Source organism: Phocoena phocoena, chromosome 9 (genome assembly GCF_963924675.1).
Source record: "Phocoena phocoena chromosome 9, mPhoPho1.1, whole genome shotgun sequence".
Taxonomy (NCBI): Eukaryota; Metazoa; Chordata; class Mammalia; order Artiodactyla; family Phocoenidae; genus Phocoena; species Phocoena phocoena.
The window spans coordinates 29,866,439-29,891,296 of NC_089227.1; the positions used below are offsets into that span (position 1 = coordinate 29,866,439).

A 24,858-nucleotide genomic window follows, 5' to 3' on the forward strand; every position below is an offset into this window, starting at 1 on the left:
CTGCAATTTTTTGGAAGAGTTTGAGAAGGATGGGTTTTAGCTCTTCTCTAAATGTTTGATAGAATTCACTTGTGAAGTTATCTGGTCCTGGAGTTTTGTTTGTTGGAAGTTTTTTTTATTTTTCAGTACGCGGGCCTCTCACTGCTGTGGCCTCTTCCGTTGCGGAGCACAGGCTCCGGACGCGCAGGCCCAGTGGCCATGGCTCATGGGGCCAGCCGCTCCGTGGCATGTGGGATCTTCTCAGACCGGGGCATGAACCCATGTCCCCTGCATCGGCAGGCGGACTCTCAACCGCTGTGCCACCACGGAAGCCCTGTTGGAAGATTTTTAATCACAGTTTCAATTTCATTACTTGTGATAGGTCTGTTCATATTTTCTGTTTCTTCCTGGTTCAGTCTTGGAAGGTTATACCTTTCTAAGAATTTGTCCATTTCTTCAAGGTTGTCCATTTTATTGGCATAAAGTTGCTTGTAGTAGTCTCTTAGGATGCTTTGTCTTTCTGTGGTGTCTGTTGTAACTTCTCCTTTTTCATTTCTAATATTATTGATTTGAGTCCTCTCTCTTTCTTGATGAGTCTGGCTAAAGGTTTATCAATTTTGTTTATTTTCTGAAATACTAGCTTTTAGTTTTATTGATCTTTGCTATTGTTTTTTTTTATTTCATTTATTTCTGCTCTGATCTTTATGATTTCTTTCCTTCTGCTGACTTTGGGTTTTGTTTGTTCTCCTTTCTTTAGTTCCTTTAGGTGTAAGGTTAGATTGTTTACTTGAGATTTTTCTGGTTTCTTGAGGTAGGCTTGCCTGTTTTTCTATTGGCTATTTTTTTATTCTTATTGATTTGTAGTAATTATATTTCTGGGCACTGATCATTTATCAGTTATACAGATTGCAAACATTTTCTTCCATTTAACACATTTATTTGGTAATTGAACAGACATTGTTAATTTTGATATAGGCAGAATTATCCAGCTTTTAGGTGTTTTGCTTTTGTGTCTTGGATAATCTTTCTGTACGTTCCAGCTATATTTTAAAATTTCCAAATTTGACATACAATTAACAAGCCTGATCTAATAATTTTATTACTGAAAGCCACTCTCTCAGAAACACGTGATCCGTGGGCTGAATTCAGCCTGTGGCCTGTTTTGCTTGGATAACAGAGAATTTACATTACTATTTTAAAATCAGGAGAATTCACAGAAACATATGGATTTCTGGTTGAATTCACACAAAAATTCGGATATCTGATTTCTTTTAAAAAAATAAATCAGGGCTTCCCTGGTGGCGCAGTGGTTGAGAGTCCGCCTGCCGATGCAGGGGACACGGGTTCGTGCCCTGGTCTGGGGGGGGATCCCACATGCCGCAGAGTGGCTAGGCCCGTGAGCCATGGCCGCTGGGCCTGCGCGTCTGGAGCCTGTGCTCCGCAATGGGAGAGGCCACAACAGTGAGCGGCCCGCATACCGCAAAAAAAAAAAAAAGAAAAATCAAAGTGTTGTTCAGATTTTTAACTCTCTGTTGATTCAAATTCTCAGGTGGTTTTCTTGCTTCCCTACATGCTCTACAGTCATCCATCTGTGACTTTAAAATTCAAGTTTGATTTTATCTCACTTTGGCTTAATTCTTGAATGGTTTCTTTGGGTCTAGAATAGAGTCCCAGTTTTTTAGTGACGGTCTGGATTTGACCTTCGCCTGTCCCTTCAGCCTTGTCCTGCTCTTCCTCCCTGTGCGTCCTACACTCCTACCCCATTTTTGCTTGCAGTTCTAACATGTTAAGTTATCTGTGATCTTTGCATGTGCTCATGCTTTCTGTTTGGATTGCCTTCTCCTGCCTTGTCCACTTTTAAGTAAGAATTCCTCCTCGTGCTTTGTTTCTGTTCATAGGTCACCACAAGGTCACTACTTCCTATTTTATGTCCTATTTCATGATTTTCCATTCTCTTTCTTCTCTTCATGGCCCAAGGACTTAGACTCCTTTAGACTCTCTGTATGCCTCATATTTATCTTTATTATATTGATTATTAAATTGTATTGAAGTCATTTATTTCTGTGTTTTCACATGCAGATGGAGCTCTAAGAGACTACTTACCAGGTCTATTTTTTTTAATTCCCTCTGCTGAAATTTTATTTAGAAACATAAGATACATATTAGAAGTGTAACATAGATTGGTCAGATTCTGAATCTTAATGAGTTAGAGCCTGAAAAGAGATGTATTAAAATTTGCAGTAATCCAGTAAAGAAGTAAGAGGTTGGGACTTTAAAATATGGGACACTCTACATCAAATAAACAATAAGGTCCTACTGTATAGCACAGGGAACTATATTCAGTATCTTATAGTAAACTCTGATGGAAAAGAATCTGAAAAAGAATATATATATATATGTATAACTGAATCAGTTTGCTGTACATCAGAAAGTAACACAACATTGTAAATCAACTATACTTCAGTTAAAAAATTTTTTTTTAAAAAGATGGGATAAATGCAGAAAATGTTTTGGAGATAAAATTAATATGAATTGGTAACTGGATTTAGAAAGAAAGGAAGCTGTTAAATGTGACTGAGTAAGCAGATAGTATTGTAACAGGAGGAGGCAACACACGAGGAGGTACCTTTTCAATTTTTTTCTTGTTTTTAATAATAGCTTTGAGACAATTCACACACCACACAGTCCACCCATTCAAAGTGTACAATTCAGTATTTTTTAGAATATTCAGAATTGTGCTGTCATCTCCACAATCAATTTTAGAACATTTGTGTCACCCCCAAAAGTAACCCTGAGCCCGTAAGCAGTAACTCATTTGCTCCCCAACTCTTACCCCGTCCATTAGCAGACATTTCTCATATTTCCCAAACACTTCCACCCCACCAGCCCTAGGCAACCTTTCTATCTTTCACTTAATCTATCTCTATGGGTTTGCCTATTCTGGACATTTCATATAAATGGAGTCTTAAAATACATAGCCTTTTTTGTCTGCATTCTTTCATTTAGCATATATGATGTTTTCAACATCCATCCATGTTGTAGCATGTATTAGTACTTTTTTCCTTTTTTGGCTGAAAAATATTTCATTCTGAGGCTGTACCACATTTTATTTAATCATTCATCAGATGGACATTTGGGTTGTTTCCACTTTTTGGCTGCTGTGAGTAATGCTGTCCTGGACATCTGTGTACAGGTTTTTGTGTGGACATGTGTTTTTATTTCTCTTGGGTATATATACCTAGGAGTGGAATTGCTGCATCATAACTCTATGTTGAACCATTTGAGGAACTGCCAGACTGTTTTCCAGTATGACTGTACCATTTTACATTCACATCAGCAGTATTTGAGGATTCCGATTTATCTTCATTCTCACCAGCACTTGTTATTGTCTGCCTTTTTGATGGTAGCCATCCTAGAGGGTATGAAGTGGGATCTCATTGTGGTTTACAGCTGCATGTCCATAATGACGATGTTGAACATATTTTCATGTGCCTGTGACCATTTGTATATCTTACTTGGAGAAATGTCTATTCATATCCTTTGCCAATTTTTAATTGGGTTGTTTGTCTTTTTTATTATTGAGTTGTAAAGCTTCTTTATATATTCTAGATATAAGTCCCTTATCAAATATATAAACTACAAATATTTTCTCTCATTCTAGAGTTGTTTCTTCACTTTCTTCATGGCCTCTTTTGAAGGACAAATATTTTAATTTTGACCACGTCTAATTTATCTATTCTTTTGTTGCTTGTGCTTTTAGTGTCATATCTTAGAAACCATTGCCTGATTGATCCAAGGTCATGAAGATTTATACCTATGTTTTTCTCTAAGATCAATTTTTTAAAAATTTGTATTAATAAGGAGGGGTCAGGGAGATAATTTTTAAATTCCAAATTTAATTGGGGATGTTGACAGAAATTGAGGTAGATATATCCAATAAGCATTTGGAAATTTGGTACCAGAAATTTAGAGAGAAAATGGGGTTGAAGTTAGAGATTTGGTTGCCTCTTATATAAAGGTGATGGTTGAAGCTATTAAAGTAGTGGATGAAATTACCAAAGGAGAAACTTGTAGAAGAGGTTGGGGGAGGCCACTGAGAGAAATTTGGTGAAACACACATTTGACAGTGGAACGAGAACAAATGGTTAGTCAAAAAGACCAAGTAGTCAGTGAGTTAGGGAGACCACAGTGGAACAGTGCTACAAAAGCCAAGGCAGAGAGAATTTTAATATTGACTCCTGGGTGTTTAAACACTGCAATGAGGAAAATAAGACTGAGATAAAGCTGCTGGATTTTATGGGATGCCATTGGTAACATTCAGAAACATACTTTCAGGATAATCACTGGAGGACAAAACCCGATTATGGTAAATTAAAGAATGAGTGGGAAGTAATGAAGGCAGAAACAAGATTGTGAGGACATATCAAGGGTAGAATATTTTAAAAGTGTGTGATTCTGAAATATAAACATTGTTAATACAAATCTTTGTGCTTTTAAATATCAGAAATTGCATGTGTAGCTGAAAACAGGTGCATAGGTAGCCAAATTAAAGGAAAAGGGGTTATTTTAGTTACCAAATCTGTACCTCTTTTTTTATATGAATAATTATTTTTAAACCACTTTTGAGGTATGATTGACATACAGAAAGCTGTACATATTTATTGTGTACAACTGGATGAGTTTGGAGATAAGTATACATGGATGAAACTATCACCACAGTCTATATCCTAAACATATTCATTACCTCCAAAGGTGTCCCGCCCTCTTAATTTATTTTTAATAATTAATTTTTTTGTGTTAAGAACACTTACGTTAAGATCTCCCCTTTTAGCAAATTTTTAAGTGTACAGTACAGTATCATTAACTACAGGAACTATGCTGTACAGTAGTTCTCTAGGACTTACTCATCTTATGTAACTGAAACTTTGTATCCTTTGACTAATGCCTCCTCATTTCCTCCTTAGATCAGCCCCTGGCACCCACCATTCTATTCTGCTTCTAATAGTCTAACTATTTTAGATTCCACGTATAAGTGATACCATGCAGTATTTGTCCTTCTGTGTTTGGCATATTTCACTTAGGGTAGTGTCCTCCAGGTTCATTCACATTGTTGCAAGTGGTGGGATTTCTTTCTTTTTTAAGGCAGAATAGAATTCCATTTGTATGTATATATCACATCTCGTTTATCCTTCGTTGAATATTTAAGTTGCTTTTGCCTCTTGGCTATTGTGAGTAATGCTGCAAGGAACCTGGGAATGCACATGTCTCTTTAAGATCCTGATTTCAGTTCCTTTGGATATATACACAGAACTGGGATTGCTGGATCATATAGTATTTCTATTTTTAATTTCTTGAGGAACCTCCATAGTTTTTTATAGTGGCTTCACCAATTGAGAGTCCCGCCAACAGTGCAGAAGGGTTCCCTTTTCTCCACATCATCGTCAACACTTGATATCACTTATCTTTTTGTTAATAGCCGTTCTGACAGGAATGAGGTAATATCTCATTGTGGTTTTTACTTACATTTCCCTGATGATTAGTGATGTTGAGCACCTTTTCATATACCTGTTGGCCATTTTTGTATTTTCTTTGGAGAAATGTCTGTTCAGTCCCTTTGCCCATTTTTTAATCAGATTTGTTTTTTTGCTATTAAATTGTAGGAGTTCCTTGAATATTAACCTCTTATCAGATGTATGGTTTGCATGTATTTTCTCATATTCTGTAGGTTGCCTTTTCACTTAGTTGTTAACTGTGCTGAAGCTTTTAGTTTGATGTAATCCTACTTGTCTGTTTTTACTTTTGTTGCCTGTGCTTTCGGTATCATGTCTAAGAAATGCTTGCTGAGGCCAATGTCTAGAAGCATTTTTTCCCATGTTTTCTTCCAGGAGTTTTATTGTTTCAGGTTTTACATTTAAGCCTTTAGTCTGTTTTGAATTGATTTTTCTGTATGGTGTAAGATAGGGGTCCAGTTTCATTCTTTTGTATGTGGTAATTTTCCCAACACTGTTTATTTAAGGGGCTATCCTTTTCCCATTGTGTATTTTTGGCTTCCTTGGCACCTCAGTTGACTGTATGTAAGTGGATTTATTTCTAGACTTTCTGTTGTGTTCCATTGACCTGTATGTCTGTTATTTGTGCCATACTATTTTGATTACTGAAGCTCTGTAATATATTTTGAAACCAGGAAGTGTGATGCCTCCAGCATTGTTCTTCTTGCTTAAAACTGCTTTGTCTATTTGGAGTTTTTTGTGGTACCATATGAATTTTAGGATTCTTTTTCTTGTTTCTGTGAAAAATGCCATCGGATTTTAATAGGGGTTGCCTTGAATCTGTAGATCACTTTAGGTAGGATGGACTTCTTAATGGTGAGGATTTGGCAGTTACTATCTGACCTTTTATTATCAAACTTAAAATGTCATTTCAGGTTTAATGCATTTTTCCTGGTGATTTCTCTCTGATAATGGCTGTTTTTTTATGACGTGGTCCTTTCCCACTGGATATTAAAATGGCTATGTCAGGGAGTGGGGAAAAGTTTCATAGTAAAAACTGGTGCTCTCAGGTGGTAAGGGAAAGGCAGCAGCTCATACCATATGGAGAAAAACAGTGAGGTAGATTTTATTCCTTAAGCATTCAGAATTTATCCTAGTTATTATGGCTGCCATATAACCACCAACTCTGTAAGCTTTATTTGTAATTGAAGCAAAATCAGAGTTAGCAGACAAGTAAGCAGGGAGAGATAAGGCAAGTTGCTTCCACCATAGATGCAGATTGTTTGTTATAGAAGGCTTCATCCACTCCACAGGACACCATTAGTTTCAAATAAAGGCGGAGGAATTTTGCAGCAAGGAATTCATTCCTTGAATGATAAAGTCACAAATAAGGGATGGCTACTAGTGGTGCGTTTTGAGCATTTATTAAGCTACAGTAGCTCACTTTCTGAGAAACCTGTGGAAGCGTTTAAATTGAGGTAATTTCTTAGCATATGTTATGAGGAAGTAGGGATGAAAATAAGCTGTAGATTTTTGATGAAAATTTCTTTGTGGAAGAACCCTGTTATTTACCTGCTAATATGTTTAAAGATACGTGAAACTCATCAGACTAGGATTATAGAATGCTATGGGGGGAAATAATTTATCTTTAGCTAATAGCCTTTGTAATGATTTTAAGTAAGAATGGCATATGTGAAAACATTTAAAACTAACTACATGGTATTTCTATTTTGGGGGTTAAGCCCAAGTATTACTTGGGTACAGAATAAGTCCTCTGTTAATATATACACATAGTTTTTAGTTAGATAAAATGTACATAATATTTGTGAGATTTGTCAAGTATACTTACGGTATTAATAGGCCACATAATCACTTTAAAAAAAAAGATGTGCAGGAAATAACTCCATTGCTGTTGAGACCATAATCTCTTTGGATAATATATCAAAACATTTAAATACTTATAAACTTTATAACCTATTAAAGGCCAAAGTAGCTAGTGATCCTGCCTGTGCTCTTTTTGAATCCTCTTTATTTAATCTTCCAAAGGCAATTGACATACATCCAAAAGAAGTGCCATAGTGAACCTGATGGACCTGGGGTAGCAGCGTTAACTAGTGAGGAGCGAACTCGATGGGCTAAGGTTATAATTTACATTTTTCTTTTCTTTTGAGGTATAATTGACTTACAACATTATATTCAACTATACAACATAAGGATTCAATATTTGTATATATTGAGAAATAATCACCACAGTAAGTCTAGTTAGCGTCCATCACCATACAGAAAACTAAAAAATACTTTTTTTTTTTTTTTTTTTTTTTTTTTGCGGTACGCGGGCCTCTCAGTGTTGTGGCTTCTCCCGTTGCGGAGCACAGGCTCCAGACGTGCAGGCTCAGCGGCCATGGCTCACGGGCCCAGCTGCTCTGCGGCATGTGGGATCTTCCCGGACTGGGGCACGAACCTGTGTCCCCTGCATCGGCAGGCGGACTGTCAACCACTGCGCCACCAGGGAAGCCCTAAAAAATACATTTTTTGTAATGAGAACTTTTTTTTTTTTTGAGAACTTTTAAGATATACTCTCTAGAAGCTTTCAAATATGCAATACAACATTATTAACTAATTTACACTTTTGGGGTGAGGGTATGCTATTTTTATTTTATTTACATTTAAATTTCAAACACTGAGCTCAAGTATATGCTGGCCCTTTGTTCAGATTTTTGAAGTAAAGATAAATGGACAGACAGCTTTAAGTTTTAAGCAGCATTAAATACATTGTACAATATTAAACTATTAGAGAAAATCTAGGGGGTGGCATAACTTTATACCTTTATGCATTTAGTAGCACAAGTATAGGGACCAGCCATGCAGTTGGAGGAAAAACCTGTTCAGGAGTCAACAGAGAGGTTCTTGAATTCACACTTTTCTTGATGAACCTTTTTGGTAACTTTTTGAGAACCTATTAAGATTTTCTGGATATTTTGTATTTAATTTGTAACATTTTATTATTATCTCCTTGCCCTTTAGGCACGAGAATATTTGATTAGTCTTAATCCAGAGAACTTGACTATGTTAGAAAAAATTCAGAGCAGTTTACTGGTATTTTGTTTAGATGACGGCAGTCCACATGTAACACCGGAAGATTATTCTCAGGTATTCAACTGTCTTATTTTGTTATTTCTTCCCACAGATTTTTCTGGAGGACTCTTGTGTAAATTGAACATGAGAAGAATTTTGTTACATGCAGGCTTTTTTTTTTAAACCACTTTATTAAGGTATAATTGACATACAAAAAGCTGTACATATTTAATGTATACAACTTACTGAGTTTGAAATATACACCCATAAAACCACTGTGAAACATAATTGTGAAGACAGTTGTTTCCTGTATCTTGGAAACACCTTTTATCTTAGAATGGGGCAGCTAAGAAAAGAAAGTGCAAATACTAAGTCATAAAATATTTAATGCAGGCTTTTAAAACATTTTCTTAGCTATATATATATATATATATATATATATATATATATATATACACACACGTATCAAATGAAGATTATACATAAATAATGCTCTGTAAATTCTTGCCACATTGTTTAGCTCCATTTAGACATCTTATATGTTGTTTAAAGAAGTATGTCTATTATTTGCTTATCAGATGTCAGTGGTTCCCAACCTTTTTATTGATCATATATACAGGAAATTTGCATAAGATGCTGGGCTAAATGAGATTTCATACCAAAGGTGACATGAGAACCTACCTATAACCCACACCAGTGGGCCTTGATATCTTAGTTGGTGAGGTCTGTCCTAAGAATTATATCATTCTTGTGATTTATTTTATCATTTGATTTTATAGAACACACTGATTTTAGTGAATTTAAGGGTAATTGTGGCCTACTTTTTTCTTTCTGGGGTAATATCATTTCCTGGGAAAAAAATAAAAGGTAGTAGTCATATTTGTAGGAATCTCAGAGTCTTTTGAAAACACTGAAGTTACTTCATAATACATTCATCAATATTAAATGTTAGAAATAAAATAATATAGGATTGAAAAACCTTGTAGCTAGAAAACAATTTTTCCTCTTCCTTAGCTGCATTTGTTTTTAAGTAGAATCAACAAGCTTCTTGAGGAAGAATGTGTTTTCATGAAGTGTTGCTCAAACTATTTTGCTGCAATCTACAGTTAGGCATATTTAGATTGCAGCCCATCACACACACACACACGCACACAAGCGTGTGCACACTTACACATACATACATCATAGAAGTTTCACAAAACAGTAATAATTACTTTGACTATCTGCGGTGTACTCTGATATTTATGTTCTATTTTATTCTTTCTTGTAAAGAATGTTTACTGAGGTTTCATGACTCACTTACGGCCCAAACTTACCATTTGAGAAACTGGCTTAGTAGGATATGAATTCTTGAAATATTTTTCTTGTAACTAGACTTTAATGACTAAACTTATCAATGCCTCTTATCCTATTCAAGTTGCAAAAGCCTTGTCCTTTCAATTGTATATTCTCTAAACATTCATGAACGTTGTACCATCATTCTCTTTTCTGGTAGAATTTCTTGGATTTTGAGTACTATTTAAAGTCAAGGCCAGAATTATTATCTCTTGAATATAATATTTTATTAAATTTGGTTTACCTGAAGAGGAAAAGTGAGATCATGTGTGTTTGTGTGTGTGTTTGTGTGTATTTAAGATATAAATACTTAAAAGCCAATATTAAAATCCTTTAAATTTGGAAATGTTACATTTATTTTAGGTTGCTACAAAGGTTCTTACTGGAGATCCAACAGTACGCTGGGGTGACAAATCTTATAACTTGATTTCCTTTTCTAATGGAGTATTTGGCTGTAATTGTGATGTAAGTAAACTACTGAAATTATTTTTTCCGTTTACTCTTTTAGTTTAATTTAATGGCAGTAATCTACAATACTTACGCTGTCCTGTGGTAGAATAAGTAAACACTTATTTAGCTTTATAGCATTAGAGTAAAAGGTTTAGTTATGAATTCTCAGTGAAAATAGAGTATAGGACAAATTATTTTCATCTGTAGTAAGGATAACAGTGTGGTGTGTATCTACAAAGTGGAATTTGCATGCATTTTTATGTAGTATAAGCCCTTTTAAAATCCACTGTTACCTCTTGTTGAAAATTACAACCTATTTTAAAAGATATAGCATTAGTATATGTTCTATGCATGGAGAAATGTATGTGGATATATTTCTACATTTACCTAGTAATTTTGTGACCTTGTTAAAAAAAATGACACATGATCTTTGGAACATTATTTACTTCTGGATATTAAAATGTCTGGTACTGAATTCCATTTTTTACCTTCTTCATAAAACAAACACATGCGCACACACACACACACACACACAACTTGTTTGTTTTCTGTTCTCCCATGGTTGTCTTTATTAGCTCTACTTTGCCATTTTCTGATGGACATTCAGGAGGTCTATGAACCAAGAAAAGTAAAAAATCAACCTAAATCAGAATTGCAATATATACTTATAACCTCATTATAATACTTTTCATAAAGTATATGATTTGGTATAAAGTAGTATGAGGTAGATTTTTTGTTTGTATTTGGGGGCTTTCCTCTGAAGTATTGATATTTAGTGACTGTAAGATACTAAAAAAAATCCTGTTACGTTGATCTGGGTTCAATAGTTCTATTAATCAGTATTATTCAGTTTTAGGTGATCGAAACCTAAGTCAAATTGGCATTAGCTTATGAAGGTATTTATGGCATAGGGGTACAGCTAAATTTGGGTAATGCTGACTTCCAGTGTCCAGATGCTTTCATTAGAAACTTCTCTCTCCATTTTTTGGCATTACTTTCCTATGTTTGGCTTTATTTTCATGTAGACTACACCATGTGATGGTTGTACCTACGGTCTCATGTTTTCACAGCTCTCCTCGTAGATTAGTGTTCTCTGTGGAAATAGCCAGCTTTTTTTTTTTTTTTTAACCCGAGTGGTTCCAGCAAAAGACCTGGGAATAATGCTCATTTGTTGTATTGGCCTGTGTGAATTGTGCACATTCCAGGGAGTTAGCTGCTCTGATTCGCCTGGCCTGGGTCACATACCAAACCTTGGGACCTAGCTGGTAGAATCACTCATTCAAACCACCACAGAGATGTGTGCTGATTGCCTAAAGAAAAATAAAGTAGCTGTTATTGCCGAGGAAGGTGGTGTGGTTGATGTGCAGGTAATAGAATGTCTTCCACAGTAAATCATCAGGGTGAAAGGTTGCCATGAGTCATTTTGAAGATTTGCTGTCTGTCCTCTTCCTTACGAGTCCAGTGTTGACAAAAGATTTTGTGTTACTTGCCTCAGCTTTTTTCCCTTCAGCTCCTTGTTTGCTTCTTCTTGACCTCCTCAGTTTGGTTCATAGCCTCACTATTCCTTGGAATCTGTCCTTTGTAAAGTAGCTCACTACCTTCTGGCTTCTTCCCTCCATATCTCGTTGACTTGTCAGCTGCAGTTGATTACCCTCTTCTTCATATGCATCTGACACTGCCTTCAACCTCCTAACAGTCTTTTTGGGTCTCCGGATTCTAAAACTGAGCTTAATATTATTCATAACCGTTTTCCCCTGTGTCTGCTCTTTTCTCTGGTTCAATGGTTTCATTGACCATTTCTACATAGGTAGCTTGCAGTTATATTTTTCCAGTTTTTACCTATTATTCTCATCTTGAGAGTTTTGTTTCATGATATGTTAAATTGTCCAAACTGGATGTTACATTATTATGTAAGGGTTAGTTACTCTCATCATCAAGAACTCATCATCTTGCTTTCCTCCCTCACTCCCAACCTCCTAAAAACACCACCTTGCACTACTTGGATTTTTACTGATGGCATCAACATCCTGCTGTTTGCTCAAATTCAGGAGAAAATAACTTTAATGATGTTTCTATCTTTGAATAAAAATACTGGTCCCATAATGAGCATATATCTTTGCACAACTGAAATGCTTTCCTGTAGTAAAGTGTATGGACATGTTTCATGTGTATGCATTGTCACCCATATACTTATCAAATTGATCTGATGATCTCCACTTGACAGTATGCTTTTATTTATTTATTTATTTATTTATTTATTTTTTTGTGGTACGCGGGCCTCTGGCCTCTCCCGTTGTGGAGCGCAGGCTCAGCGGCCATGGCTCACGGGCCCAGCCACTCTGCAGAATGTGGGGTCTTCCCGGACCGGGGCACGAACCCGTGTCCCCTGCATCGGCAGGCAGACTGTCAACCACTGCGCCACCAGGGAAGCCCAACAGTATGCTTTTAAAATTCCATGTAGGTTCCCCTTGCAACCTACGATGATTACTGAAAATGCTACTTAACCAATGTAAAACATTATTAGTAAAGTATATATACTGTAAAGTTAAGTTGTTCTTAATCCAAATTCATATTGCTGCTCTCTTCCATTGGTGCTTGAATATATACTTTTGTGATTATACTACATAATAGCATTTCCCTGTTGGGATTTAAAATCCTGGGGTCAGCTATTTTGTCTTCCTTATATAGGCTTTGTTGTAGGCTTTTGTAGAAGTACATAAGAAGCATGTAATGAACGTTAGTTGTTAATAACAGTAGTTACTAATTATTGCTGTGGGCCAGGATCTTTAGTAAGTACTTTATAAGCATTATTGAAATCATTTTTCTTAGCTGCTGTATGCAACTAGGTATTGTTTTCCCTACTAACAGATGAGGCAGTTTACTTAAAGAATTAAGTAACTTTCTCAAGTAACTTACTTGAGAAACTTAACTTACTTATATAGCTAGTAAGTAGTAATGTTTGGACTCAGAACCCAAGTCCACATTATTAAACAGTATATTACACATATTGCCTCCATATAAATGAAAAAAAAAGATAAAACTTATGTGAACAAATAAAGCATCAGGAAAGCGTTTGATTTTTTTCTATTTTTCTATTCTATTTTCTATTTCTATTTTTTTTCTATTTCCTAACTTTCCCGTTGCGGAGGACAGGCTCCAGACGCGCAGGCTCAACGGCCATGGCTCACAGGCCCAGCCGCTCTGCGGCATGTGGGATCTTCCCGGACCGGGGCATGAACCCGTGTCCCCTGCATCAGCAGGCGGACTGTCAACCACTGCGCCACCAGGGAAGCCCTAATATATATTTTTTTAATTGATGATTAACTTTCTGCCAGGAGATGAATGGGTAAAATTATAAGTCAAAGAGATTTATATCTTTCAGTCATGCTCTTTCTTACTGGTTCCAGTATAATACTGTTGTCTTCAATGAAATAATATATGCAATATCTGTGGAAGTTCTTTGTAAAGCTACAAAGTACTACACAGCTGTGAGATGCTGTTAGAAAAGGGTCTTGTCCATGACCTTTGAGTCTTGTTATATGTGCTGTTGCTGGCAGGCGGGATGAACTGCTCTTGCATCTTGTACTGACCTCCCTAGTAAGCCTTTCCTGGTGCTTTGGTGGCTGCTTTCCTGCTAACGATATACCATGTTTCTAGGCTCCACGGGGCCGTAATACAGGGCAGCAAAGCTGTGTAATGTTAAGGCGATATTTAAGACACCTAATTACACCCTCTGAAACTGGGCCCAAGTGTGCTGGATTCATATCTTAAACCTCCCTTCTTTCTCTCCAAGGCTAGCGGTGTCACTTTCAGTTCATGAATGGTAATTGTGTGTAATGTAAACTGGTAGCCTTAACCCAGAGGGGAAAAAACTGCATGTGATGTAATTGTCATCAAAGGAACATGGAGAAGATAAGGCAAAAAGTTTATTCTCCAGAATAAGTGATGGGAAAATTCACTAGCCACAGTTCCTTTCTCTAAATACAGCTGTCAAAACTATGGCACCCCTGTAACTCAGCGCATCTTTCCCACATTCCTTAAACATTGAGAATTATTTCTGCCATATTGAACACTCTTATAGATATATACACAAAATCATTATGCTTTTAAATGCTTATCTAGTGGACTGTGTGTTTACCAAAAGAAGTTCATACCCATCCTCCATTTAGCCTTCAGATTTAGTCTGCCATCCCCATCTGCTTTTCCATAGTGCTTTTAAAATTCCAGAACATTTTAGCGTTGTATATGTACATACGTATACCTCCTTTGACTTCCAGTACAAATAGCAATTATTTTCTCTAGATTATTCATGTTTACATCCCTTCCCATTACCTCAAGAGCCCTAATTAAGTGCTTCTGACTTTAAATATTTGTTCTTTCTCAGAAAATAAAATACATCAGTTACTTACTATACTGTGGAATATCCATCTCTTTATCATTACAAGGTGAGGCATTTGAGAATTCTGCATTTTATTATGTGTTAAGAGTGGAGAGAAGGTGAAAATAAAATATTGGGTCAAGTTTTGTTTTGTTTTTTAATGAGTAGACTTTACTTTTTAGAGCAAGTTCCAGATTTACAGGAAAATTAAGCAGAAAGTACAAAGTGCTCACTTGCTCTCTTTCCTGCACCCCATTTTATATCTTGTATTGGTATATGTTGTTACATTTGATGAACCAATACTGATACATTATTGTTAACTGAATTACATTGTTTCACTCTTTATGTTGTACAACTTTATGGTTTTGCCAAATGCATAATGCCGTTCATTTCCCGTTACACTGTCTTTTTAACATAACCATCAGAGTGATCCTTTTAAATTGTAAGACAAATCATGTCGGTGCTCTGTTCATAACTCTTCAGTGTCTTCCACTTTTATAAAGTAAAAATTGAAAGAGATACTTTATTTTTTTATTTTATTTTTTAAAGCATCTAATATTTATTTTTTATTTTCTCTAATTTTTATTTTTCCATTTTTAAAAATTTTTAAACATTTTTATTGGAGTATAATTGCTTTACAATGGTGTGTTAGTTTCTGCTTTATAACACTGAATCAGGTATACATAAACATATATCCCCATATCTCCTCCCTCTTGCATCTCCCTCCCACCCTTCCTATCCCACCCCTCTAGGTGGTCACAAAGCACTGAGCTGATCTCCCTGTGCTATGCGGCTGCTTCCCACTAGCTATCTATTTTACATCTGGTAGCGTATATATGTCCATGCCACTCTCTCACTTCGTCCTTCGTCCCAGCTTACCCTTCCCCCTCTCGGTGTCCTCAGGTCCATTCTCTACATCTGTGTCTTTATTCCTGCCCTGCCCCTAGGTTCTTCAGAACCAATTTTTTTTTTTTTTTTAGATCCCATATATATGTGTCAGCATATGGTATTTGTTTATCTCTTTCTGACTTATTTCACTCTGTATGACAGACTCTAGGTCCATCCACCTCACTACAAATAACTCAATTTTGTTTCTTTTTATGGCTGAGTAATATTCCATTGTATATATGTGCCACATCTTCTTTATCCATTCATCCGATGGTGGACACTTAGGTTGTTTCCATCTCCGGGCTGTTGTAAATAGAGCTGCAGTGAACATTGTGGTACATGACTCTTTTTGAATTATCGTTTTCTCAGGGTATATGCCCCGTAGTGGGATTTCTGGGTCATATGGTAGTTCTATTTTGAGTGTTTTAAGGATGGGTCAAGTTTTAACTTACAAAACGTATTCACAGTCTTGTGTATTTTCATTTTAGCATGCTCCTTACGATGCAATGGTTATCGTAAGCATCAGCTATTATGTTGATCAGAAAATTTTTGAGAGTGAAGGAAGATGGACGGTATGTTAGAACAAATATTTCATCCCTTTCTCCTCATAATTTTTTTTTATAAATTTATTTATTTTTGGCTGCATTGGGTCCTCATTGCTGTGCACGGGCTTTCTCTAGTTGCGGTGAGTGGGGGCTACTCTTCGTTGCGGTGCGTGGGCTTCTCATTGCGGTGGCTTCTCTTGTTGCAGAGCACGGGCTCTAGGCGCACAGACTTCAGTAGTTGTGGCTCGCAGGTTCTAGAGCACAGAATGAGTAGTTGTGGTGCACGGGCTTAGTTGCTCCGCGGCATGTAGGATCTTCCCAGACCAGGGCTCGAACGCGTGTCCCCTGCATTGGAAGGTGGATTCTTAACCACTGCACCACCAGGGAAGCCCTCCTCATATTTTTATAGATATAATATTTTTAAGTTTTCCCTATTTTCAGGGTTCAGATAAAGTACGGGATATACCACTTCCAGAGGAGCTTGTTTTCACTGTGGATGAAAAAGTATTAAATGACATCAACCAAGCGAAAGCCCAATATTTCAAGCAGGTAGATTTTTCACTTTTCTCTTTGATAGTGATACTTTATCTTATAACTACTATATATGAATATTTGGCTATCATCCAAGTATGACGGCATAAAACATTTAAAAATTACAACTTTGATACCTTTATGTATGTCTGATGATTATTTTAATGCAAATGATACTTTGGTTATCTTTGGGGTATTCTCTTTAGGTGTTTCTTCACTGTTCGTATTTAATTCTTTTCATTAGGCATCTGATCTGCAGCTTTTGGTCTATGCCTTTACGTCTTTTGGCAAAAAGCTAACCAAGAAGAAGAAGCTTCACCCTGATACCTTTGTTCAGCTGGCACTTCAGCTGGCCTATTATAGACTTCATGGACGGTGAGGACCATTCATTTTCCACTTTCAGAGTCTTGAAGTCCAAGGCTATCTTTACTATAGCTATTCTGTCGTAACTCGCCAGTGTTTTTTTTTTTTTTTTTTTTGCGGTATGCGGGCCTCTCACTGTTGTGGCCTCTCCCATTGCGGAGCACAGGCTCTGGATGCGCAGGCTCAGCGGCCATGGCTCATGGGCCTAGGTGCTCCGGGGTATGTGGGATCTTCCCAGACTGGGGAACGAACCCATGTCCCCTGCATCGGCAGGAGGACTCTCAACCACTGCGCCACCAGGGAAGCCCCTCCTCAGTGTTTTTTCTTAAGTTTTTCCTAGTTGGCACTGTGCCCTAGTTTGTACTTTCATCAACAGTGTTATTAGAGTTTCCATCTGTGACACTTCAACAGTCTTTCCTTGTTTTTCATTACCTTGATATTTTTGAAGTGCCTGCTCTCTTCTGAGAGAGATTTGTCATTCTTTGGAATTCAGATGGCTTGATTTTCTTGCAGCCTGTTTTCAAGTGGGTTCATGAAAAAGTATGATTTCATATATTAGACAGTCTTTACTCATTTTTAGGATAGAAGAGATGGTATGTTATGACTTTCTACATCCTAAGCAGAAGTGGAAGCTCCTTGATCTTCCTTTTTAAAATTTTACCTGAGAATATGTATCTTTAAATGGGGTGTTTAGATCATTTACATTTAATATAATTATCAATAAGGTTGGGTTTAAGTCTACAGTCCTGCTGTTTCTCTTTATCCCATCTGTTTTGTGTTTCTTCTTTGTTTTTTTATCTTCTCTTGAATTCCTAGTTTTTTTTTATTGTTCCTTTTATCTCCATTTTCAGCTACACTGTTTTTTTTCTATTGGTAGGGTTTTACAAAATACATCTTTTTTTTTTTTTTGCGGTATTCAGGCCTCTCACTGTTGTGGCCTCTCCTGTTGCGGAGCACAGGCTCCAGACAAGCAGGCTCAGTGGCCATGGCTCACGGGCCAGCTGCTCCGCGGCATGTGGGATCTTCCTGGACCGGGGCACGAACCTGTGTCCCCTGCATTGGCAGGCGGACTCTCAACCACTGTGCCACCAGGGAAGCCCAAAATACATCTTTAAACTTGCAATCTACCTTCAGATATTTTCACTTAAAGTGTAATGAAAGAACCTGAAAACAATGCTTCTATTATGCTTATCTCGTTCTTTGTGCTATTGTTGTCATACATTATACTTGTACATATGTTAACAACCTAATGATGCACTACTATTTTTGCCTTCAACAGTCAATTATCTTCTTTTATTGTGGTAAAATATAAATAAAATAAAACTTGCCATTTTAACTATTTTTAAGTATATGATCCAGTGGCATTAATTACATCGACTGTGTTATGCAACCATCACCACTCTCTATTTCCAAACTTTTTTTTAACCACTCCAAACAGAAACTCTGTACTCATTAAGCAATAATTTCCTATTCTCCTATCCCAACCCCTGGAAGTCTCTAATCCACTTTCTGTCTATATGAATTCGCCTGTTCTGGATATTTCCTCTAAGTGGAATTATACATTATTTGTCCTTTTGTATCTGGCTTATTTCACTTAGGATAGTATTTTCAATGTTTGTTCTTTCATGGCTGAATAATGTTCCATTGTATGAATATACCACATTTTGTTTATCCATTCATCTGTTGACAGATGCTTGGGTTGTTTCTGCCTTTTGGCTATTGTGAATAACACTGCTGTGAGCATTCACATACATGTATTGGTTTGAATCCCTGTTTTCAGTTCTTTTGAGTCAATAACTAGGAGTGGAAGTGCTGGGCTGTATGGTAATTCTATGTTTAACTTTTTGTGGAACTGCCCAACTGTTTTCCCCATGGATACCATTTTTACATTCCCACCAGCAATATACAAAGTAATGTATAATTGTTCTACATCCTTGCCAACACTTACTTTTCTGTTTAAAAAAAAAAGAAGCCATCCAGAGTACTTGTGAAGTGGTATCTCGTTGTGGTTTTTATTTGCATTTCCTTAATGACTAATGAGGTTGAATATCTTCGTGTGTTTATTGGCCATTTGTATATCTTCTTTGGCAAAATGTCTATTTAAATCCTTTGTGCATTTGGTAATTCGGTTGTCATTTTGTTGTTGAATTTTAAGGGTTCTTTATGTATTGTAGATATGAAACCCTTATCAGATAGGTATTTTGTAAATATTTTCTCTCATTCTGCAGGTTGTCTTTTCATTCTCTTGATAGTATGCTTTGATGCACAAAGTTTTAAATTTTGAAGTCCAATTTATGTGTTCATTTCATTTGTTGCCTGTGCTTTTGGTGTCATATCCAGGAAATCATTGCCAAATCCAGTATTACAAAACTTTCCCCATATGTTTTCTTCTAAGAGTTTTATAGTTTTAGCTCTTACTTTAGGTCTTTGATCCATTTTGAGTTAAGTTTTGTGTAGGGGGTATGGTAAGGATCAAAATTCACTCTTTTGCATATGGATACCCAGTTTTCTTAGCATTATTTGTGAAGAGACTGTCCTTTCCCTATTGAGTGGTCTTGACACTCTTGTCCAAAATCAATTGACCGTAGATGTGACGGTTTGTTTCTGGGTCAATGTGTTGTTCAGTGTGTCTCTTCTTGTGTTCACACGACACTGTTTTGATTATTGTAGCTTTGCAGTAAGTTTTGAAATCTGGAACTAATGAGTACTTCACCTTTGTTCTTTTTTTTTTTAAGATTTATTTATTATTTATTATAATTATTATTTTTGGCTGTGTCAGATCTTAGTTGGGGCATGCGGGACCTTCGTTGACGCATGCAGGATCTTTGCTTTGAGGTGCGTGGGCTCTTCATTGTGGCGCGTGGGCTTCTCTCTAGTTGTGGCGTGTGGGTTTTCTCTTCTCTAGTTGTGGTGCGCAGGCTCCAGGGTGCACAGGCTCTGTAGTTTGCAGCATGCAGGCTCTCTAGTTGAGGCGCACAAACTCAGTAGTTGTGGCACACAGACTTAGTTGTCCCAAGGCATGTGGGATCTTAGTTCCCTGACCAGGGATTGAACCTGCATCCCATGCATTGGAAGGCGGATTCTCTACCACTGGACCACCAGGGAAGTCCCCTTCACCTTTGTTCTTGAAAAGAAGATTGTTCTGGCGACTCTGGGTTCCTTGAAATTCCATATGAATTTTAGGATGGGTTTTCCCATTTTTGTAAAAATGTCGTTGGGATTTTGATAGAGATTGCATTGCATCTGTAGATCTCTTTTAGTAGTATTGTCATCTTAACAATATTAAGTCTTCTAATCCATGAACATGGGGTCCCTTTGCATTTATTTATGTCTTTTCAAATTTCTTTCAGTGTTTTGTAGTTTTTGGTGTACAGGTCTTTTTGCCTCCTTGGTTAAACTTAATCCTAAGTATTTGATTCTTTTTGATGCTGTTGTAAATTGTTTTCTTGATTTTCTTTTCAGATTATTTATTGCTAGTGTATGGAAATGCAACTGATTTTTGCATGTTGACTTTATATCCTGAAACTGCTGACTTCACTTATTAGCTCTAACAGTTTTTTGTGGACTCTAGCGTTTTATGTATAAGACCACACATCTGTGAATAGAGATAGGTTGGATTTTGTCAAAGGCTTTTTCTGTATCAATTGCGATGATCATATAGGTCTTTTTCTTCATTCTATTAATGTAGTATATTACATTGATTTTCATATGTTGAACCATCCTTGCATTCCTGAGATGAATCCCACTTGGTTATGGTGTATCATCCTTTTAATCTGCTGCTGTTTGCTAGTAATTTGTTGAGGATTTTTGCATCTATATTCATAATGGATATTGGTCTATAGTGTCTTTTCTTACCGTGTCTTTTCTTGCAGTGTCTTTGCCTGGTTTTGGTATCAGGGTAATGCTGGCCGCCTATTATGAGTAAGGAAATCGCCAGTGTTTTTGGAAGAGTTTGAGAAGGATTGGTGTCAATTCTTTAAGTATTAGAATTCATCAGTGAAGCCATCTGGTCCAGGACTTAACCTTTGTTGGGGTTTTTGATTGCTCATTCATCTTGTTACTTGTTATACATCTAGTCAGATTTCTATTTTTTCTTGAGTTAGATTTGGTAGTTTGTGTGTTTCTCAGAATATGTCCATTTCATCTAGGCTATCCAGTTTATTGTGTACCGTTCATAATATTCTCTTACAATCCTTTTTATTTCTGTAAAGTCAGTAGTAATGCCCTCTTTCTCATAGTTGATTGTAGTAATTGGAGTCTTCTCCCTTTTTTTCCTTAGTGTAGGTAAAAGCTTGTCTATTTTGTTGATCTTGGCAAAGAACCAACTTTTGGTTTAGTTAACTTTATTTTTCATTTCTGTATTTTGTTTATCTCTACTGTAATCTTAGTTAATTTCTTTTTTTGCTGGCTTTGGGGCTAGTTTGCTTTTCTTTTTTTTAATTCTTTAAAGTGTGCAGTTAGTTTACTGATTTGAGATCTTCTTTAATGTAAGTATTTAGAGCCATAAATTTGCCTCTGAACAGTGCTTTTGCTTCATTCCATAAATTGTGGTATGTTCTACTTTTCATTCATCACAAGGTGTTTTCTAATTTACCTTCTGATTTCTCCCTGAACAATTGGTTAAGAGTTTGTTGTTTTATTTCTACATATTTGTGAATTTTTCAGTTTTTCTTGTTATTGCTTTTTAGCTTCATCCCATTGCCATTGAAGAAGATGCTTTGTATGATTCCAATCTTTATAAATTTATTGAGACTTATTTTGTGGCCTAATATATGGTCTATCCTGGAGAATGTTCCATGTGCACTTGAGAAGAATTTGTATTCTGTTGTTCCTTAGTGGCATATTCTATATATGTCTTTTAGGTATAGTTATTTATAGTGTTGTTCAAGTCTTCTCTTTCCTTATTAGATCTTCTTTCTACGTGTTTTATCCATTATTGAAAGTTGGGGATTGAAGTCTGCAACTATTGTAGAGCTGTCTAGTTCTCTCTTCAATTCTGTCAGTGTTTGTTTCATATATCTTATAGCTCTGTTGTTTGGTGCATATATTTTTATAATTGTTATATCTTGATGAATTAAACATTTTATCAGTAAATACTGTCCTGTTTGTCTCATTCGTCCTTTTTACTTAAAATATATTTTGTCTGATATATATACAGCCACTCCTAATGGAAAAAAAAAATTGTATAGCCACTCAAACTCTCTTTTGGTTACTATCTTTTTTCATCATTTTACTTTTAACCTCTTACTGTCTTGGTTTCTAAACAGAATCTCTTGTGGACAGTATACAGATGATGTTTTTTGTTCATCTTAACAGTCTCTGCCTTTGATTGGAGAGTTACTGGTAAGGAGGGAGAATTCTGCCATTTAGCTGTGTATTCTTACATGTTTTTGTTCTTCAATTCCTCCATTACTTTCTTTTTTGGTAGTAGTGATTTTGATTTTTTTTTTTTGGAGTGTACCATTTTGATTTCCCTATTCTTTCTTTGTATTTTTTAAGCCATTTTCTTTATGGCTACCTTGGAAATTACATTTAACATCTTAAATTTATAACAACTTAGTTTAAATAATACCAGCTTACTTTTAATAGTATACACTGTGCTTTTATCCATCTCTGTACTGCCCTCTTTATCACAGATTACATCTTTTTACATTGTGTGTCCGTTAACATAAACTTATATTACTGTTTTATGTATTTACCCTTTAAGTAAAAAAACTGTTAAACATTGTTGTTCTATCTCCCATGTTTCCAATAAACTGGTAGTTAGATTTGGCAACTTGAGACTAGTAATCGATTATTTTTATTATTTTTTATAACAGTAAGTCAAATAGTTAGTATTATTTGTTTCCTATTGCATCCTGTTCAGATGGAGGGTGAGTTCAGTTGTTACCCAACATCCATTATAAAGTTTCCTCCCTGATTTTTTTACCTAATGGTTTTAGTGGCCATTGATGATCATTACCAAGATCTATTATTTCATTACAGGTTGCAGAGTAGTGATATTTTGTCATTCATTCTTACTGCTTTTATCTTTGTTTTTTAAAGAATGCTATTTTAGTGGTGGTTTAAATTTTTATTTACACTTTATCCTTCACATTTTGAAAGGATACTATTTCAGCTCAGGGAGACAGTCTTACAGAAACACTGAACAGAGGAGGCTCAATAACTGCAGGAATTCCCTGGTGGTCCAGTGGTTAAGACACGGTGCTTTCACTGCCGTGGACCCTGGGTTCAATCCCTGGTCAGGGAACTAAGATCCCACAAGCTGCGTGTCACGGCCAAAAGAAAAAAAACCAACTGTTTGAGCCCTCTTAATGCCCACGTTCAGACCTTTTACTCTTCCGTTTGATTGCTTTAACTCTAAATTCCTATCACCAGGAAAGTAAGAGAGCTTTGTACCAAAAATTGTTGTATCATTCTCCACCCCAGGGAAACAGTCATCATTCTAGGGCACTTCTTAAATAATGCTTTTACTTAATTCTAGAGTCATTCATGTTCTGTACGAGGAAACTAAAGGCCAAGGACTCTATTACCCCGTATCTTAGTAGCTTAGAACAATAAACATGTATCATCTCACATTTTCTGTCTGTCAGGAGTCCAGGCACAGCTTAGCTGGGTGCCTCTGGCTTCAGGTCTCTTGTCAGGTTGTAGTCAGGGTGTCAGGCAGGACCGTGTCTTCATCTGAAGGCACCCCTTAAAGAGGATCTGCCTACAGTCTCACTCACATAGTTATTAGTAAGGTTCATTTCCTCCCAAGCTGTTGTCCAGAGGCCTCTCTGTTTCTTGCCACCTGGGCCTCTCTACAGGGCAACTCCCAGCATGGCAGCAGGCTTTCCTCAATGTAAGGAGATGAGAGAGCTCTCTTTGTAACCTGCTTTCAGAAGTGACATCTCATTACTTTTGTCATATTCCTTTCATTAGAAGGAAGACACTAAATCCATCCCACACGCAGCGTGAGGGGTTATACCAGGGCATCTGCAGGAGGCAGGGATCACTGGGGGCATCTCAGAGGCCACCTGCCACAGATGCCAATGTTCACAACCTGACAGCAGCCAAGCCTTTGAAGCATTTCCTGTTATACCAGGCCACAGTACATTTTGCTCTTTGATGTTGAAAACAGCCTCTTTGTTATTGAAAATCTCAGTCGTAGTCTGTATTGTAGAACTTAGTCTCTGACCAAAGCCAGGTTTATTAGGTGAACTCTCTTTGTAATATAACATTAGAGCATTTTCTTTCTCATGATACATTCTCTTATTTTGATTTTTTCTTGTAGCCCTGGTTGCTGCTATGAAACAGCTATGACAAGATACTTTTATCATGGCCGTACAGAGACTGTGCGATCATGTACAGTGGAAGCAGTCAGATGGTGCCAATCCATGCAGGATCCTTCTACCAGTGTGAGTATTTGAAAAGAAAAAATTAACAGAATTTGTCTGTTCTAAAGGAAACTTGGCTCTTAAATAACTAACTTCTTCAAATCCCTGGATCAGTAAAATATTTTCAGACCTTTTTTTCCGGAAACTTACAAACATTTCTTCATTTGCCAGTGAAGTATATACTTGGAAAGAATAAGAAACAGGGAAGACCTGATAAGAAGCCCATTTGTGTCATTTTCTAGGCAAAGTAACTTCAGCACCTTGAGTATTTCACTACTGTTGATCTACCTTTAGATAACACCCGTAAAATGTAGACTCTCCCAAAGCACCTTTAATAGGAAGCTTTTCTTGATGTGGCTGAACATTTTTGAAATCAGATTTTTTGCGTGTGTATTAGAACCAGTACAGCTTTATATGTTTTGTTTTATACTTGAAGCATTGGCACAAAA

The 24,858-nt window shown here is 36.5% G+C and overlaps 1 protein-coding gene across 1 annotated transcript in view; it reads left to right on the forward strand.

Moving 5' to 3' along the window:
• Nucleotides 1–24,858, forward strand: part of CROT (carnitine O-octanoyltransferase) — a 57,475-nt gene that overhangs the window by 18,056 nt on the left and 14,561 nt on the right. The window contains exons 6-12 of the mRNA XM_065883865.1: nt 7,515–7,608; nt 8,493–8,618; nt 10,242–10,343; nt 16,083–16,166; nt 16,581–16,688; nt 16,915–17,045; nt 24,307–24,430. Of these exons, the coding sequence (XP_065739937.1) occupies nt 7,515–7,608; nt 8,493–8,618; nt 10,242–10,343; nt 16,083–16,166; nt 16,581–16,688; nt 16,915–17,045; nt 24,307–24,430 (769 nt within the window). The remainder of the gene's footprint in view (nt 1–7,514; nt 7,609–8,492; nt 8,619–10,241; nt 10,344–16,082; nt 16,167–16,580; nt 16,689–16,914; nt 17,046–24,306; nt 24,431–24,858) is intronic.